This window comes from Egretta garzetta, unplaced genomic scaffold (genome assembly GCF_000687185.1).
Source record: "Egretta garzetta isolate BGI_Z169 unplaced genomic scaffold, ASM68718v1 scaffold231, whole genome shotgun sequence".
NCBI lineage: Eukaryota > Metazoa > Chordata > Aves > Pelecaniformes > Ardeidae > Egretta > Egretta garzetta.
The window spans coordinates 4,587,623-4,606,201 of NW_009258727.1; the positions used below are offsets into that span (position 1 = coordinate 4,587,623).

At 39.8% G+C, this 18,579-nt stretch overlaps 1 protein-coding gene across 2 annotated transcripts in view; it reads right to left on the minus strand.

The window, feature by feature from the left end:
- PNISR (PNN interacting serine and arginine rich protein) overlaps positions 1-14,972 on the minus strand; it is a 23,884-nt gene extending 8,912 nt beyond the window's left edge. For both annotated transcript variants that reach the window (XM_035888786.1, XM_009649061.2), the window contains exons 1-4: positions 6,745-14,972; positions 5,292-5,477; positions 1,980-2,203; positions 130-316 (exon numbers count right to left, since the gene is read on the minus strand). In XM_035888786.1, coding sequence (XP_035744679.1) covers positions 130-316; positions 1,980-2,203; positions 5,292-5,477; positions 6,745-6,832 — 685 coding nt within the window. In that variant the 5' untranslated portion in view covers positions 6,833-14,972. The remainder of the gene's footprint in view (positions 1-129; positions 317-1,979; positions 2,204-5,291; positions 5,478-6,744) is intronic.
- Positions 14,973-18,579: the final 3,607 nt, after the last annotated feature.

Genomic DNA, 18,579 nt, shown 5'->3' on the forward strand with positions numbered 1-18,579 from the left:
AAAACATTTACAATAGCTTTTTCTTTCCCTTCTTTTTTAATTTATTAAAAAAAAAAAGTCTTCAAATTTTGCAATTCTTTTGAAAATACAGCTTTTATGTTTTTTCATTAAGGAGTGGTTAACATGTACCAATCTGTGGAGGCTCCTGCTTCACAGGCATCGCAATAGGTGAACGCTGTCGGTCTCTGAATGAGGGTCTTTCCCTTCGATTTTGAGGAGGTGCAGGAGGTGCTGGTGGACCTGGCGGCCCTGGTGGTCCTGGCTGCCAATAAGGTGGATGAAATCCACCTTGAGGTGGACCAAAAGCAGCCCCATGCTGAAAGAGTAATGCAGTTTATTTTTCTTCACATGTAACACTAAATATAGCATGTGCGCAAGTCGGTCTACAGAAATCCATGCAAGTAGGAATCCACGATTTCTAGGCTACTGAGATCTCTCAATCTCTTTTTCTGTGGTCCCCAAGAAACAAGTTTTCCTTAAGTATTTAATGAATACACTTAGATTTAAGCAGGGATACTAGCGAAGCTGATAGGGCTTCAGCCAATTTCCTTTTGTACTGTGCTAAACATTAAGCCCTATAGTCACCATCTATCTCCAGCAGTTCCTTGACAGCTTATCATCAGAGCATGCAGTTAAATGAAGAGCATACAAAATTAGGGTTTAAAAGTCTAACTATGTTAGCAGTCTTTCCTTGTAACTACACGAGGACAAAAATGAAAAGTTCAAGCTTTTATTACAGAAGAATTTTGCACTGTGCACTTCCCAGTAATCATTTAAGGATGTTATTAGCATGGCTGATTAAAATATTGAATGCATAAACATGCAAGTTTAGCACAGACCCTGGTTTCTCAGCAAGATGTATACAATCCAAAAGTCTCAAGTCTTGAGGCATACGTGAGGGGTTTTTTGTTTTAATATTAGCTGCCCAGAAATGCCTAATGAAACTATTTAAGAGGAGAGTGTTTAGGAAGAAAGTTATAGCATCAAATATTTGTTTATTGTATTCTTTTGACTATCTATTTAAGTCAGGAGTGGTAGAAGCACTCTTCCACTACAGTTTCAGGCCAAGCATCCCTATGTTATTGACTGCAAAACAAGTTTTCTGTAGTAGTTAGAGAAATTAATTTTAAGACTTGGTCCCACAATAGTAACAAAGGAAATTATAGTAAACTCATGTATTTGAAAATATTGGTTCACTTCCTAACAATATTGCTGAACAATGAATTTAATAATAGAGAAAAGTAGGCCAGACGATAGAAACACATTTCTGCCCATCTTCCCTTGGGTTTGTTTATGAACAGGAGGCAGGTGTTTTAACGGGTACAGTTTGTCATTTATGTCAAGAGTTTTGAAAGAAAAATACTGAAAATAGGGGAAAGATCCAAAATTTCTGTTTAAAGACTGGTGCAATGCCCCCTGCTATTATTAGTGCTAAAACCACCTACAGATTTATCATGCTATGCAACTTATATGCCAGAATGAAGAAAAAATTGGATGTGGATTTTTTAGAAATACCATTGTTTATTCAAAGAATCACAGTAGATAGATATGGAAAAGATCAATGGATCATCCAGTCTATCTCCCTGCAAATACAGGACTGTTCCCTATGGCACATTATCTAGTGTATTTAAGTATGTATTTCTGAACCTTCCCCCCCTCCCCCTTTTTTTTTTTTTTAAAAACACAAAACTACATAATGTTAATTTATATACTGGAACACAGTGATTCATTTTAATATTGCAGACAACAGCCATTTCTCATTCCTAGTATAGAAAAAAAAAACCCCTTTGGCCACAGAACAGAACTGAAAACTCTAAAGTCTCTTCCGTATTTAGTAAAAATGTATCTTAGCAGATAACAGATTCTGTAGATGTTTGTAGAACTGAAGAATGAAAGTCGCCGTTAGATGATATTAGAGGAACACATCCACGGAAGGAACTCTGCGCGTCTACAATATTAAAGCAACAAATATGTTTCACCTGATAGTCAAACTGGTTCACTGGCCCCATTGCAAAGTTATCGGGAGGTCCCCCAAAGTTGTGATTGTTCTGGTTAAATATATGCCTGTTGTCAGGAGCAAATTCCCCACTGTCCTGACTGTTGCTGTCTTCAGATGGAGGAACGATTTCCATTTGACCGGGGGTTGGAGCCATCCACTGCTGATCTGGAGGTGGGTGAGGGGGTTGGTGAGGCATTCCCCATTCTGTTTAGGATTTAGAATACATTCAATACCAAGTTAGTACAATTTATGAGAGTCACCAATTACTCAACGTTCTTGTATTTACCACAAGGATCCTCAAAAGCAACACAGATTATAAAGTTATAAAGAATCATCAATCTAAAGACTGTATTATACCATTTCAATGATTTTATCAACTAAATAAAGAAAATACAAATAGCTGTAGCTGAACTAAAACATGGGAGGGGCGAACTGGATGGACACAGGATGCTATAAATTTGTTTTATAAATTGCCAGTGATATTGAAGGCCACCATAGCACTTACAAACTGTGTAAACTGTTAAACACCTGCTCCTACTTCTCTATTTCTATGTTGTTCCAATTTTCAAAGTAATGAGCTATAGATTTAAGAGATCTGTTACAGAAAGCAAATGGGTTTGTGAGCAGCAGAACCACTGAAACCTGCTTTCCAAAGTCTCGTGTCTTGATAATTGATGATTCCCTGGATTCTCTAATACGTAGCAGAGGTCCCAGCATAAGCTACAGTCATAAGTCCTCCAATGTAAGTTACAATTGGCTAACAAAGTGAAAAGGGTTTAAGGAATGAATGAATAGCTTATGTGGCCATAAGCGTTGTCTTCTTCGGAAATCAGTCTAAAAATTATGTCCACTATATAGATATTTATAGATTGTGACAGAACTACCTTGTAATTTTCACCAGTAACAGAATTAACAGCTAGCTTCTCAGGTTAACTCCTACCTTCCATCCAGTGCTTTACCAATTCTTTAAATTTTTCTAATTTTTACTGTCCTTCCCATCTGCATCATAACTGGATCCATCGCTGTAGCAACTAAAAAGGTCTAACATAGTTTTTCTACTTGGTTCTTTTTTTTTTTTTCCGTATGTTCAAAGATTATATCACTCTCTTCACTCCTGCTGTAGCAACTAAAAAGGTCTAACGTAGTTTTTCTACTTGGTTCTTTTTTTTTTCCTGTATGTTCAAAGATTATATCACTCTCTTCACTCCCACTGTCATCCTGGTAGGTCATGTTCAGCTGATTAATCAAATCGTTTTACAGTCAATACTCCTAAAGCATTCTAAGGGACAGAATCCTTTAACCTTTAAGTACAGCTTACACGAGTTATTGTTCATAAATGTATGTGTTAACATCTGACACTATTTAAACACCCAGTTTACTTCAAGTCAACTGATTTGAAAGCTTACAAGTCGCATACAACAGATGCTGTTTTCACTTATGGAACATGAATCCCTTCAAAGTGAATTGTCTGCTAGTTATGCAGTTGGTTTTCAGATTGCCATTTTGCTTTTTTATTAGTAGCATGTTAAGGACTTTTGGATCAAAAAAGAAACTTGGAAGGATATGGAGAAAGATGAAGCTTTGTAGAAACAGAGTAATAAGTGAAGTTTGGCTAGCCATGCATGCTATGATTTAGCTGTGAGTACTTTTACACATTAAGAATGACATTGCCTAAATCAAGGGAAGCTGGATCACATCTGCATCAGCATGGTCTTTACCAGTGTCCCAAAAAACTGGGAAAACAACATAGTCTTAAAATGATATACCCAATGATAACAAAATGCACTGGCACATTGTTTCCTGTTAACAGAAGGTGTTACACTGTTCTCACTCCTAGATCCAAAATGTTTTCCTGTTCTGCATTTTCTGGGTAAGCTTGGGCACCAAACATTTACAATTATCAGCGAAATGTCTTCCTCAGTTTTACCATTCTGTGACTATTTGCAAAAACTACCACTTAAGATATTATTCTCCTTCACCTCACAGATGAAAAAGCATAGGAGGAAGAACCTACCACCACAGGATCATATGAAAAACAAAGTTGTCCAATAATGACACAGAATTTCTGTGAAAACCTCTGCTCACTATACAGAAATACAGGTAGAATACATTGTATACACTGCCACATAGTAAAGTCAAAATTCTTACATGTGGCTACAATAACTTATAGCCCAGGGCAGGTAGGTGAAACTTAAGTGAAACCTGATGGCTACCTCCCTTTTGTAGGCACATGTAAGAACCGCCAATGACACTTTAAGCCTACTTTTATTAAACATTGCACTTAAACAGATTTGAATAGTCAGAGTGAAAACCGGGGCTGCTATTCCTTCAATCATTAACAGAATGAAGCATGAAGTACAGTTTTCACCAAGACAACAGAAGGCCTGCATACAGGCTTACTAAGTGCCTTGCTCACACATTTCAAATTGCATTATAGTATGGTGACATAAGAAACCTTGCAGAAAACAACTTCAGAAAAATTCTTAGCAGAAAGTACCCAGTCTCTGCCCCATGCTTATTGCCAATGTTATTTTATGAAGCTTTAAAAAGAAAATTAATTTTTGGCTAAAACTGGAGTTTAGGAATTTCAAAGAACTGAAAATAATCAATACTAACAGAAGTGTTCAACCAACTTTAACTTACAGTAACTGAAAAAATGACACAGATGGTGGTCAGATACCTAAGTCAAAAAGGGCAAATACTGAACATATGAAACACATAATAAGAACATATCTTACACACAGAATTTTGCTCATCTCCTTTTTAAAGATTTTAAGGCACCTAAAGCCAGCATCTGCCAGTTATACTGTGAAGTCATTCTACAAGTCAAGATCATGCCAGAAGCAGGTATTACGCTACAGGAGAGGGCAACAGATGCTCTTTAATTCTGAGGCGTCCTGTTGCCTTCAGTGCTGCTGTTACTACTGGATAAGCAACAAAACACATCAGATGTAAGAACAAGATCCAGGTGAATAAATATATAACTGCCATTCAACACTTTATCTTTCGACAACATTCAGGGACAGAATCTTTTGCATATGTATATTCTAAAACCAATTTATTTATTTCATATGGAGATTACTGAGTTGTGTTATCAGACCTTTGTGCCTATACTGTTACCCTTTCTGTGGAACACCTGACTGGAAAGTAGCAGCTGTGATACTCAGTTAACTAGTTGATGCTACTTTTGCGTCTTGAAACCTGAGGGACAGGGCATATTCACACTGAAAAATGTCTGGCAAATAAAATTTCATTACCTGAAAAAAAGGAATCAATAGGAAGGAAAACAAACCTGGCTGCCACATTCTGTTGAAGTTGGGATCCCCCTGAAAATTATTATGGTTGTTTGGACCAGACTCTATTCCTGAAATATCCTGTCCGTTTGGCATCATTCCTTGTTGTTCCACTACGCTCTGTTGCCCTGAGGCTTCTCGCTGAGCAATCCATGCTTGAGCTAATGCAGCCCAGTCAATCTGACCTAAAATAAACAGAGGAAATTTAAAAGGTTAGTATTCACGTATCTGAAGTTTAACACTGTTTCTCAATTACATGTCTCACCGCTCAAGAGAAACAGGCAACAGGCAACGTTTACCTTCAGCAAGTACCACGAGCACCATTAAATTTTTTTCACAGTGTACAGTAAAACAAACTGAAAGCAAATGTCAAAGTATGAGTACTTGCTGAAGTAGAGTTTCTCTGCATAAGTTCAAAATGCCGTAAGACAGATTATTTTAGGTTCACACTAACACTGAATGGGTGGTAGTAATAAACCTTGTTCATAAGTGAACTGATTTTGATATCAGAAAGAAATATATATGGCCTTAAATTCTAAATTCATCAAGATTCAAGTGTAAGAAAGATACATAGTTACAAAGGTACATTTTACAATGTATACTTTTTGTCTAACCCCTGATTTATGGAATGCTATTTTATGTTACAGCTCTCTTCGCCCCTTTTTTTCTTTACTAGCATTCCTACCAGTAAGTAAGTAAATTGCACTCTCAGATGAGGACGCTAGTGTGCCTTCTGCCCATTATCAAGTGAGGAATTCTCTCTAGTGAAGTTACAGAAATTGAAGTGACAGAAAGCAATGTAAAATCAGTTGTGCCTGATCACTCTGCCCAAGTATTAAATACACGCCTCCACTCTCTTTATCCATTTCTGTATTTCTCTTGACACATTGAGTGAGTCACCTCACTCTCAATTTAAAGTATATTATGTTCTACTGTTTAAAATGTTTGGGGTTTGGGGTTTTTTTGGTGGCAGAAAAAAAATCCAAACAAGAGATAATGATCATCACTGCAGTAACCTGAAACAAATATCATACTAATCTTCTAGTGAGAGTTTTTCTGTGTATACATCTACACTAGTACTTCTGCCACACAGGCACTGAATAAAAGGCAGATTTTCTCAAATAAAAAAAACTGACAAGGATATAGATTCTGTAAAAGTACATGAGGTCTAAATGTTGATCTATATGACTGGTAAAACGTTGATAGTTTGTCCACGATAACTCAGGTTGCTTGCCTGTATTTTGCATACTAAACATGAACTATGTCAAATCATTTGGTATCCATGTATGTTTTCTATTTTTTCTAGTTGTTCAGAAAAGCATCATAAATGTGTTATCTTGAGAGCAGCTACAAAAAAAGCAATTCTCAGTCATGCTCTGTAACAAAGATTCAAAAATACAAATGACAACAGATTAAAAATAAATGAATCCACAAAGCTTTCTATATACTTACTTGGATCTTGCTGGTGCTGAAATGACTGCATCCACTGCTGTTGGTTCAAAGGCCATTGCTGCCAAGGTTGTCCACCTTGATCCCACATCTTTTAAGTCTTTATATAGTCTATATTTCAACTAAAAATAATAGTTGTATGTTTAAATAGATGCCCATGAAATATCACATAACTGAAACTTACATAACTGCAGATATAGTTAAGCCTTGCAAAGCAAGCTGAAGCAATGCTGGCTTAATATTTTAAGCTGGAGGAAATGGTTCATCCTTTAGAAAAATATTACTGTAAGATTTCAGAAGCCTAGTATGCTTTCTCTGTATTTTTGCGAAGAAATTAACTACAAAATGATGTTCAAGGAGAGATATGACAAGTTTCTAAGACAAGAACTCATCTGACAATAAATGCAATTTAAAGTAAGTCAAAATATAAAAGACATTACTTAAATTATATCCTTGCCTGTTTCTTAGGGAAAAGATGTGTATTTTTCTATATAGGTGTCATGCAAGGCTGTTAAGCGAGACAAAGGAAAGTCAACGAATGGTAAAACACATCGTTAACGATTGCACTGGAGAACTGCACAGGTACCAGATGGTGTCCACATGCATTTTGGGCATTGTACAGGCTCATTATAATCTCTAAATAATATATGCCTTCAAATCTGAGAAAGGAAAAGAAGTATCACTGCATAACTGCACATTCACCACATGGTCCCTCAAAATCATGAGAAACATTTTTGGTGCCGTGTCATGTATCCTCACTGAGCAGGCAGCAACAGCGCTAGGACCTGATGGTACGGAAGCTCCACAACCAGCTTTACGTGAAGCTCCAGGACCAGCTTTGCAAGAATTCAACAAGGCACAGCAGTCTACCAGGTAGGTATGTCTATAATGGCATACAGTTCCTTCTGGTCATTTGTACCTCCCGTGTACACCCAACCTGCTACACACAGAAGACCAGAGAGCAGCCCCCTACGCTGCTCCCAACAGCAAAGCCTGGGCACAGTTTTGGGAATGCTTCACTCCAGGAACTGTTCCCAGTGACAGTACAGGTAAGACTCCACCAAGCACGACTCCCTCTGCCTTTCCCAGCCAGTTAACAACTCCTCAACAGGCTTTCCACTCCCAACGGATATATCCTCATGCCACTCAACACACAACCCTTGTTTTCAAGCTATAAAAGCACCGCCCGTGTAGGCTGTTTGAAATGCTCCAAAGTTAAAAGAAACACAGAAAAATTCATTCCCCGAGGTCACAGGAGCAGCACAGAAGACCTAGTCGACGCTCGCAGCCGAGTGCAATATGGAATAGATGACTACAGCCCGTCCGCTTCAGAGGACACCAGCTTAAAGCAGCCGGTGCCACTCGGGTGGCCAGCCAGGAACGTAACCCCAACCATCCTTACCAAGCAGGACACACGCAGCCCAGCGGACGGAGCTGGCTTTCGGTAGACACAAAAAGAGCAATTAGAGTGGATCCTGCTTGCAAAGGGACCTCGTGCTTAGTGCTTACACATTCATGTAAATAATTGCTTGATTGCAAGGAAGACAGCATCACACTACAAAAATGTACAACAAGAGAAGCTGTACATAACATTGTGGGGTGTTGGGTCATGCAGAGAAGAATGCAAGCTCATATTTTATGTACTTTTGTCAAATTTTGTTTTTAAACTGCAAAAACTGTAGATCACCTTTGTTTTGAGATCACTTACATTCAAGTCGGTACAAAAACTACATGTGTACGGCTACGAAAAATTCAGTTGCAAATGCATTTTGGGGGGCTTTAAACAAGACAAGATCAACTTTGGGAACAGGGGGGATTATTGGGCATAACCTGGTTTTCTACTTTCACAATCTTTTCTTGCCAAATTAAGTATTTGGGTTTTTTCCTTTTTCACGATACCTTTCTGATATTCAAACTTTTAGTTTAGAAGAGAGTGTCCCTCTTTTGGGTTTTTTGGGGGGACAGGGTGTGTGTGTGTGTTGAGGTTTTTTTTTTTAAGATTTTGATCCTAGGAAGTCAACTTTCTGACACCAGTTGAGAGTAAAAGAGTGGCTAATGCACACTTAACCCAACATTTAAGCTGGCCCTGCCACTCCTAGCTCCCCAATACATCTATTCATATATACATATTTCATACACAAAGTATTAAAAGGTAATTTCTCATACTATTTTCACCCGAAAGTAAGAAAAAAGTGTTTCTTCCTCCCCTCGATTCATCTTTCCATCCAGAATCCAAATTCCTTCAATTGTCAGAAAAAACCTGTCTACATCTTAAAACAAGAGTTTTAAGAATGGTGGTTCAAGATAACCACTAACCTTCAAAGCACTGCACAGCCTCACGGTGCCGCTCCCTTTGTTTCCAGCTGTTAAATCACACTAGCAATAATAAAGAAGTATTTTGGTAATTCTGGTATCACTTTTTTACCTAAATACATAATACCTTGGAAAAAGTTCATGAAATTTCACTAAAATAAACCCACCAAAAGCTTTAGAAGATTAAATTGTTCCAGCAATAATGTAAGAGGCAGGTTTGCACATAACTGAATGCCAAAAAAAAAAAAATTCAAACAGTTAAAGAAATTGTCAACTTCTCTTTATGGAAGTGTAGCAATACTAAAGAGCACCTCTACAAATTCAACTGAATTGGAACCTCCTACACATTCAGTTTTTACTTGATTAGATCGGATGAGATTTATTTTTACTGGAGTGGCTATATCTCTGTCCTAAAATCTTGGACATTCAGGATTTTTTTTTTTTACATGCTCCAGCTAACACAATTAGCTTGTAATAAACTTTTGTACCTGTTAAAGCACTTATCAGTTATCTTTTTCTCAGGGATTCTGCACTGAAAAGGATGTTCAGTATTCTAGCTTTTTTCTTTATTCTCTCACTATTGAGAAACTGAAGCACTGGTTTGGAGCTCAAGGTAACAAATTCCTCCAAATCTCTTCTGTACAACCTGCCCCCGAGATAGCAACTGTCTTACTATTTTACAAGGCGTTCAAAGAAATGAATGCAGCTATATCAACTGGCACCTGAAAAGGTGACCAAAAAGGTGACACAGAAGACAGACAGTGACTTTAGGCAGTGGCACCATTCGTTCCCCTCCTGGCTACCCTCTTGGGGAGTTACCTAGGCTGCTGAGGCCAAGCCCACGCTCCTACGGGCAGCGGTGCCGAAGGACTCCACCATCTCGCCATTACCGAGCAGCACTGACCCAGGCCACCCAGCACTACTCTGGGCTGCTCCCAAGCATGTTTCAGGTGTCAGCACAGACCTGGGACTTAGCAGGCAGTTGGGACGTGTCTGTTCTGGTTTGGGAGGTCAGAGACTTTCATTCAGTGCCAGCTGGCTTCAGGGCCAAGGAAAAAAACCCAGTCGGGTTTAGTAGTTAGCATACATAGCAGTTTCTCCATCACTCTGCAACATAATACGGCCTAGAGTCTTCAGCTTTCCCCAGACATGATTTCACCTTATTATTGCTATTTTGGGAAGAGAAATCAGGTGGGCAAGTGCAAAGCAAGAGGTCAAGATGTGGAGTCGATTTCTATTTTGATGCACAACAGTATGACAAGACAGCAACAACTGTGTAAAGCCTTGAAGAACTTCAACATTTGGTTAATTCAATTTATGACATGCAGAACAGTCTGATTTAAAATCACTGCCATTTGAAACTTCTCATTTTAGTTTGTGAACTGTATTTGAAAGCTTTTAATTCTGTATTGCATTTGTGCTTTTACTGTTTTCCTGAAGAAATGTTGATTTTCATAGGTTGAGAACTATAAAACATGCTGGCTTTCAAGTACACAGATTTATTACCAAATTTAGTGTAAAAAACTTTCTTTACTAGTCAGAAACATGAACTACACAAATACTTAAGCAATTACATCACTTTCTTTATGCATCTGTATGTGTACACACAAAAGCCCTTTTTCAAATATGATGAGAAAACTGGCCAAAACTATTTCAAATTTTCTGTTTGCTTCAACTCATCTTCATTGTTGTGGGTTTTTTTGACAGAAATAGGAATTGGATAAAGAAGGAACAAAATTAGCATCTTTAAATGTTTATAAAACTAACCTTAAGATACACTGGCTAAAAGAGAAGACCACATGTATTCAGATTCTTTTGGTATCAAAATCTAAATGATGTATTTTAATATGCACTATTCAAAGCTAGCAACATACAAGGGTTGTTCTAAGTCCTCCTTCTATACGGTGACCTGAAACAGCAGGACACCATCACTTTCTGAGAAACAGGTTAACAGATTCCCCTGCTTTTTTGCTCCCTGCTTGGTTTCCTGTACTTTATCCAAGTTTTCACTAACCAGTATACGGTAAACATGAAAAAGGTACTTGATGAAAAGTCTTCTCACTGCAAGTCTTACCATAATGAACAAACCAGATGTGAGTTACCAAAATAACACTTTTGAACCTCAGTGCCATAAACTGGAAAATAGCACAAACTACTTCTAAAAGAATTCACAAAACACAGCAAAGAAAATGTAGTCTGTTCTCAGTAATTTTAAATTTACTGTTCACCCCCAATACTGACAGGAGAAAAAAAGAAAAAAAACCAAAACCCCAAAACCAAACAATGCCTCTCCCCCACCAAATCAGTAACTTAAAGGTTTGAAACAGCTGAAACCTCTTGTGCTAATGTACATGACAAGAACCAAACATTGTTTTCCTGGAACACGTCAAGCAGTAATAATGGACAAAAGAGAATCAAAGTCCTCTCCCACCTAATTAAAACCTGCATTGCCAAAGATAACTTAGGAGGCTGCCACACAAATTATAAATGAGGTTTAATTTCTTACAAAGTTCCCAAGTTAGCATCAGCTGAAAGAAAGAGGCTTCACCTAACACGACAGACAGCTCGAAGCCTACTTCCCACTAGTGACACAAGGCCAAATACACAGCACTGCATCCAAACTGCAGTGAAACAAGCTTTGTTTTCCACTGGGGGGGATGAATACTGGATAAAATCTACTAAATTAAAACATCAGTAAGACAGTTACTTAATAACAGAGGGGTTCATCAATTGAGAAGTCATTAGGACACTCTGGTTCCGATGTCACCAGTGTGTACAACAGGTTTTGAAAAGCAAACAGGTTCCAGGAATGGATCCATTTCACAGGCACCTACTTGTAAAGGAAAATGTAGATACTACCCTCCCTTATGATAATGGTTGAGGTTCTTTTACTTAGCTGTTCTACCCACCATTCAATTTGATATAGCCTTTCTGCTTTCTCGCTTTCTAGCAAACATGAATAAACAAAAGCACATTTATTGGTGCTTCAGGAGACATTCCCTGATGTCAGATCGCAGAACAGGAACCTGAATCCATTAAAAATCTGTTTACCAATGAAGAAACAGAAGCCAATTCAGGATTCTTTTTGGTTTATACAGAAATACAATTACATGGGAAAAACATCCTGTCAATTCACATTTAATTTCAGTTACATGTACTCAACAGGTTATAAAAACTTAATGTGCTATCGAATTTTTGCTAGAGTTTTTAAGAGCAGACATGTTCTGAAATATGTTCTGTTGTATGTTTAAAAAAAAAAAAAAAAAGATTCCCATTCAAAGGCAGGACCTACTGAAACTTTATTCAAAGGCAGGATCTGCTGAAGTTTTATTATAGCAAATTACTGGCACTAAAACATGCCACCTTTGAGAGGACTGTTGGTGAAAGCTCCCCTGCTGGTGATAAAAGCTGACATAGTGGCATAGATAGGACTTACCTTGATACCCAGCAAATAGCAACCTCTGAGAGTCAACAGCACCCAGAAAAATTTAAAGTTGGTGTCAAACTCTCTACTATACTTTAGTATTCTACCCAACAAAAAGTTAGGTTAAGACAGAGAAAGGAGAGATATTTTAAAAGGCACCTTTCCACTCCTCTCCTCGATTGTGATGTGCATCTCAGCTACAGATTACACCTCAGTGTTAACCTGTTCCTTCAGGAAAAAAGACATCTCCTTCAACCTGCCTATTCGTCCGCAAAATAAGGTATTTTCTGATACAGTTGCATGATGTGTCCAGACACACCACACACACTGAAAAGTATACAATTAGGAGCTACTTACCAGTAACCAGAGTTTTGAGTGATAATTCATATGTTCACCTTCAACTCTGGGAGACTCCCCCCAGTAGTCCCCACAAAACACAGTTACCTTGAAGCAAATTAGAGACTTCCACAGCGACGGGAATACCACCCTGCCAAATAGAGCATGGTTTCCTGAAAATTTCCCAGCAGCGCAGTGACTGGTGACAGCCCCCATCATTAGTTGCCCACTGATGTGAAAGATGGGCCCGTTTTTTAGATAAGGCCACCAACAAAACTTGAGCTCTAATGGCCTCGCTCAGATTCCTCAGACAACTCTTAATTCGGCAGTTTCATAGCGTAAGCTCATAAAAATCTGTTATCCAGTTCAACACCGCTTGTGCAGAGGTAAATACGCTCGGACCTCTCAACACTGGAGAGGAGCAATCTTAGGGAGCGAGACTTAGTCCTGTAAACGTCAAAAGATGAAGCCCACTTGTCATCCTGGAGATGCTATCTTCCTTACATGCCTTACAACACTGGCTGAAGCAGAGCTGAAAAATATCAAGAAATTTCCCCTGGAAAGGTAAGCAAGACCTGCCCCTAAATAAAATTTAATAGAGCTAATGGATAATCTGAATTGCTCCATTTCATGCAGATAGTCCAAGACAAGAAGCACAGAGACTTACGAAGCTCCAGAAGAGCATCAGGAAGATAACTAACCATACCTAGTTAGCCAGATGAGTACATCTAGCAGACTCTTTCTTGCTCATTCTAAGAACCTCCCGTCATTGTGACAACACGCTTCTCGCCAATATGGATGCTACACAGCATCAGAACTATGCAGAGCCCCTTACACAGCGACAGCTTCTGCAGAAAAAGAGATCTGGAGAGTCTGCATGGCTTGTCCCAGGAAATTCATGGAAGTGAGTATCTTGGCAATGAAAAACAAGTATTCTTTGGAAGATGAAATTAAATAGGATATTTGTTAGAAGCAAGAATACCTCAACTCGAAGAAATCGGGACACAGCCTAGGACTCAGGCTGTCCCTAGGAGGAAAGCAGCAGGCAACCTTCTGCTGTGTCATGAGCTGAAGAGATCAAGGTTAGGAACTCCTAGATCACACATCAACATTGTTTGACCAGATCTCCCGGACACAATCTGGCAGTCTGATTTATTCAACCCTGTAGACAGGTAGACTAATGACAGATGATTCTGGAGCTTACAGAACCAGAGCCAATAATCAAGCGCCTTCTGATGCAGAAGAGAGGCTCTTTCTGATAAGGTTATTCATCATCCCTGAACGGCAGGTCCATATGTGACATGAGATGGCCTGACAAGTTTTACTTGCAATCTGAGCACTAATACATAGCTGCAGAAGTCCTTCTGGTGACTAAAGATCTTGTCTTGCAGGCCTTCCAAACAGGCATCACATTTCAGCAAAGAAGTATCCATTATCTAAATAAACAAAGCTGAAACTGCAGGCCATCACACGTACTTTGAGAACCCCTACACAGCTAGGTTTTGGACCCCATGGTTTAAAGACAACACACTCTTTTTGATATTCCATTCATAGGTCCTGGTTTGTAATAAACTGCAAGTACTGTTTTTGAAACAAATTAATATTAAATAATCAGTGTCATTAGCTACGTAATCTTTTGGCATGAGCTCAAGACAACACAAGCAGCAAAGGTACATTAGTCTCTCTTTGATGCTCTTTGTGGAATCCCTGGGCTGCATGAAGTCACCTATGTCATGCCCTGAGAAGGTTCTCAAAAGCACCGCATACTCTGTGAGCAGAGCTTCTCTGTCCCATATAGGCTGAGGCTCTGGAAATGGACCTAAAGGAAAATGGAGGGGTCTAAGGAGCAGAAGCCCTTGATATCAACAGCCCGATCTCCTGGTCTTTTGTGTGAGCACCTTGTTCTAACATAAGGCCTTTTCCTTTCATTCAAGGTAGTTGATATTGACTCTGTGAAGTTTTAGCAGAGTGACTGAAGGTTTATGGTGAATTTCAATGATGAACTTTGTGGAACTGTTCATTTGCAAGCAGGATAAACCTAACCATACAGTCACAACACCTGGAGCAAAGCAGTTAGTAGAAAGACCAGGAATCAGACCAATGCCACCAAGAGTTCAAGCTGAACAGTGTTGCTGAACACCTGAGAGCAGAGCTCTGTTTCCCGCCACCCACCCCACCCCACCCCCCCACCCTTCCTCCCACTATGCTACTGCTTTATCAGGGTTATGATAGCATAGACATCACTGACATGATGAGGCTGGAGCCACTAGTGGATACTCTAGGGATACAACCCCAATAGTTCACAAGTTTCTCCCAAGGAATTACATAAAGCAGTTCATCCATGGTATGTATTATGGACGTCCAACCAAGCTGGAGTCCAAAGTCAATAAAGAACACAGACCATATAAGCTCCAAGAATATCTATCTCAATGTGCTCCAAACTGACAGGAAACAAACTGAGCACTTCTTCCATGACTGTGTCACTGGAATAAAGAATACTGTAAGAATCTGTACACAGCAGGTGTGACTGAAAAGAGAGATGCAAAGGAAAAATGGCCTTGCACACCTGGAGGAGCCCCTTTACCAAGAAGAAAAAATTAATGCAGAAAGGGTACCATGAGAATCATCAGCTGGTGTTCTTAATGTGGAAGACCCAGGTAAGTCAGAACACCTCTGCAGCTGAAAAGATCTGGGAGTATGGAAAAGTGCTGCACCCTATGCACCCACATAGGAATGAACTCCAGGAGTTACTGCAGAAGGGCTGCAGATGCACAATTCACTCAGAGTCAGAACAAATGCATACCATCACTCAGATAAAAATATACCAGCTTCCATTTTATCTGGGAAAACAAATATCTACTACTGTATTATACTCAGCTGCTGAAAATTAAACATTTATGGGGTGAGTTAAGTTTACGATAAATCAGAAAAAAAAAAAGTTAAAATAACTATCTTGACTGCTACTCTCTTTCATCCATTCTACTTCTAGTTGGCCAAAGATTTTTCTGCATCATCTAGGGCATCACCCTAATCTGTTGTAGGTATTTAATGCCCAGATACTATGCATCTTTTCTCTTCCTGAGAAGCAGAAGCTACACCGATGTGCCTGCTGAGATCTGTTAGCAAGATATCCAGTAAAAACTGTGTAAAATTCTCCCAGCCCATTTACAGTTGTGTATCACTAGAATGCTGGAAGTCAACTTCAGTTACTCCACTGCATTTTTTAACATCAGAACTGTTCTTTCTCACATCGAAGGATAGAGTCCTTCCAAATGCGTAACCAAGATCCAAAACACAGAACCAGAAAAAGAACTGAAGAAAACAGCTTGCTCAGTATCTACAAAGTTTTCCAGAACGTGGTTCACACGTCAGCATACTTGACTAATATTTGCAGTGCTACCAAGTAGCTGAACAAAGGCCAAATTTAAAAAAAAAAAAAAGTACTATGAAAACTTCTTCAGTGAGTCAGTCAAGCAGCTGTAGCTTCCAAGGTCTGTTATTTTAAACTTAAATCCACATACCCAATGAGCTGAAGCCAAGCCTTTTAAAAGAACAAAAGGACCAGATATTGGCAACTCAGGTATCATTTACTTATTTTTTTGTACTTTGAAGACATAAGGACAAATACATGCTCTGATTATCATAAAGCACCAAAACCACTGCTAAAACAGTCACTATTACAGAAACATCATAGTAACTTAAGTAGTTTGAGTCAAAACTCTATTGGGTATGGGGGGAAAAAAAAAGTCTGATCTGATTATTTTTTGCACATATTGTTCCACTATAAGACCTAATTTTTAATTAGCCATGTAATACAGCATTATTTTATTCTTAACTGTTCACCTGCAACTTCCTCCTTGATGAACATGCGCTGTACAAAAAACAAACAGTACCAATAGCTAAATAAACAAACAACTATTCCTTGCTGCTCATGAGCGGATATTACCCTCAATGATAAATACAGTTACCGCTTAAGGAAGAGAGATCAGTAATTTATTAAAACCTATCCACAGTGTTATTTCTTGCCAAAAGCAGACTTACGATTATCACGTACCTCAGTCATGAAAAGAAGAGAGACTGGACACTCCTGTCTCCATAATATCTTTGGATAACCGTGCACCTAACTAAAAGCAAACATGGTTAAGACTCCTCTCTACCACTACAGGTTATATGGCGAGTTGTCCACCAAAAATTTGTGGAACTGTGCTAAATTTGTGGTCTCTTAAGCCCTGCAGTACCCTGAGCCCAAAAGTGGAGAAACCACTCTTTCAGAGCAGGAGTTTGCATGTCACATGTGACAAAGACAACACAGGAAGTCTCATAATGGCATAATAGCACAGATGACACAAGGTTTGCTGCTGCCCCAGACAAATTAAAAATCAGCAGCTGGTCTTTCTGATTTGTCACTGAATTGCCAGGAATGCTAGTGACTGGTCCCTGGACAAAGCCAAGGCTCCCAGTTCCTCCTGTGTTCTACAATCAGGGGGAGCCACAGCATCTGTCACCTCTGCGAGAGGCACCATCTCTCAGCACGTCCTGACTTCAGAATTCAAAAGGGGTTTCTTACTCCTGCACACGATAGAGCTGTTCAGCTGGACCGGACTGTTACTTGTAACCCTGTCTTTGTAAAATGGTGCTTGAATATTGTCTGCTGGTAGACATGCCTTCTGCTTCGAAGACTACCGCTCCTCATCTTTAGAAGGTAGCTGACCCTTTGCCCTAAGACAAATCCTTCAGAGCATCCCTTGCTTGCTGTATCCCACACCTTTCAATAAAGATTGTTTGCATGCAAACAGGTATGACTGCAAGAGAAGAAATGAACAAGCACCACAGTGGCTGAGTACTCTGTACAGTAATTTGTTTCCAAAGCTTGATAAATTTCAGCTGGGGTAGCACATCATAGAATCAGCCCATGGTTTGGGCTGGAAGGGACCTTCAGAGACCATCCAGTTCAACCCTCCTGCCATGAGCAGGGACATCTTTCACTAGACTGGGTTGCTCAAAGCCCCATCCAACCTGATCCTGAACACTTCCAACAGTGGGGCATCCACAGCTTCTCTGGGGAACCTGTCCTAGTGTCTCACCACCCTCATTGCCAAAAATTTCTTCCCGTCCCCATCTTTTCTATAAGCCCCCTTCAAGTACTGAAAGGCTGCAATCAGGTCTCCCCGCAGCCTTCTCTTCTCCAGGCTGAACAACCCCAACTCTGTCAGCCTTTCTTCAGAGGAGAAGTGTTCCAGCACTCTGATCATTTTTACGGCCCCATCCTTAACTGTAAAGCCTAGTACATCTCATCCAAGTTCAACACTGAACGTTGCAGGATTGTCTAAAAAAAGCACTGAGAATCTGTGTGGATAAGTGCTTAATGCAAAAAGGCTTGCAAACCTGTGGTCTGCATAGGAATCGATTTAGAAATATCCGGCATTTGCCAAGCTACCGAACCAGGTGCAGGTATCTCACAAATGTTGCTGCGTGTGACGGTATCATTAGTTTTAGTCCTCTGGAGCCCTCCAGTGGAACGGACTCATGAGAATGGCCACAAAACCCATGGAACGGCACAAATATCCCACAAAGACATCTCATCTGCAGGGGCCAGGCTGTTGGGACAGTCAGCTACCCAGTCCCGGCGCACGTGTTGCTCCCTAACGAGGCCGCTGGCTAAACGAGCAGATGCTCTCCCCGGCGCACCGAGGGGCGGGACGTGACCCGCCACCAGCAGCCTTCCTCCGGCGCGTCCAGGGCCAGCTCCGCGCTTCCCCCGAGGG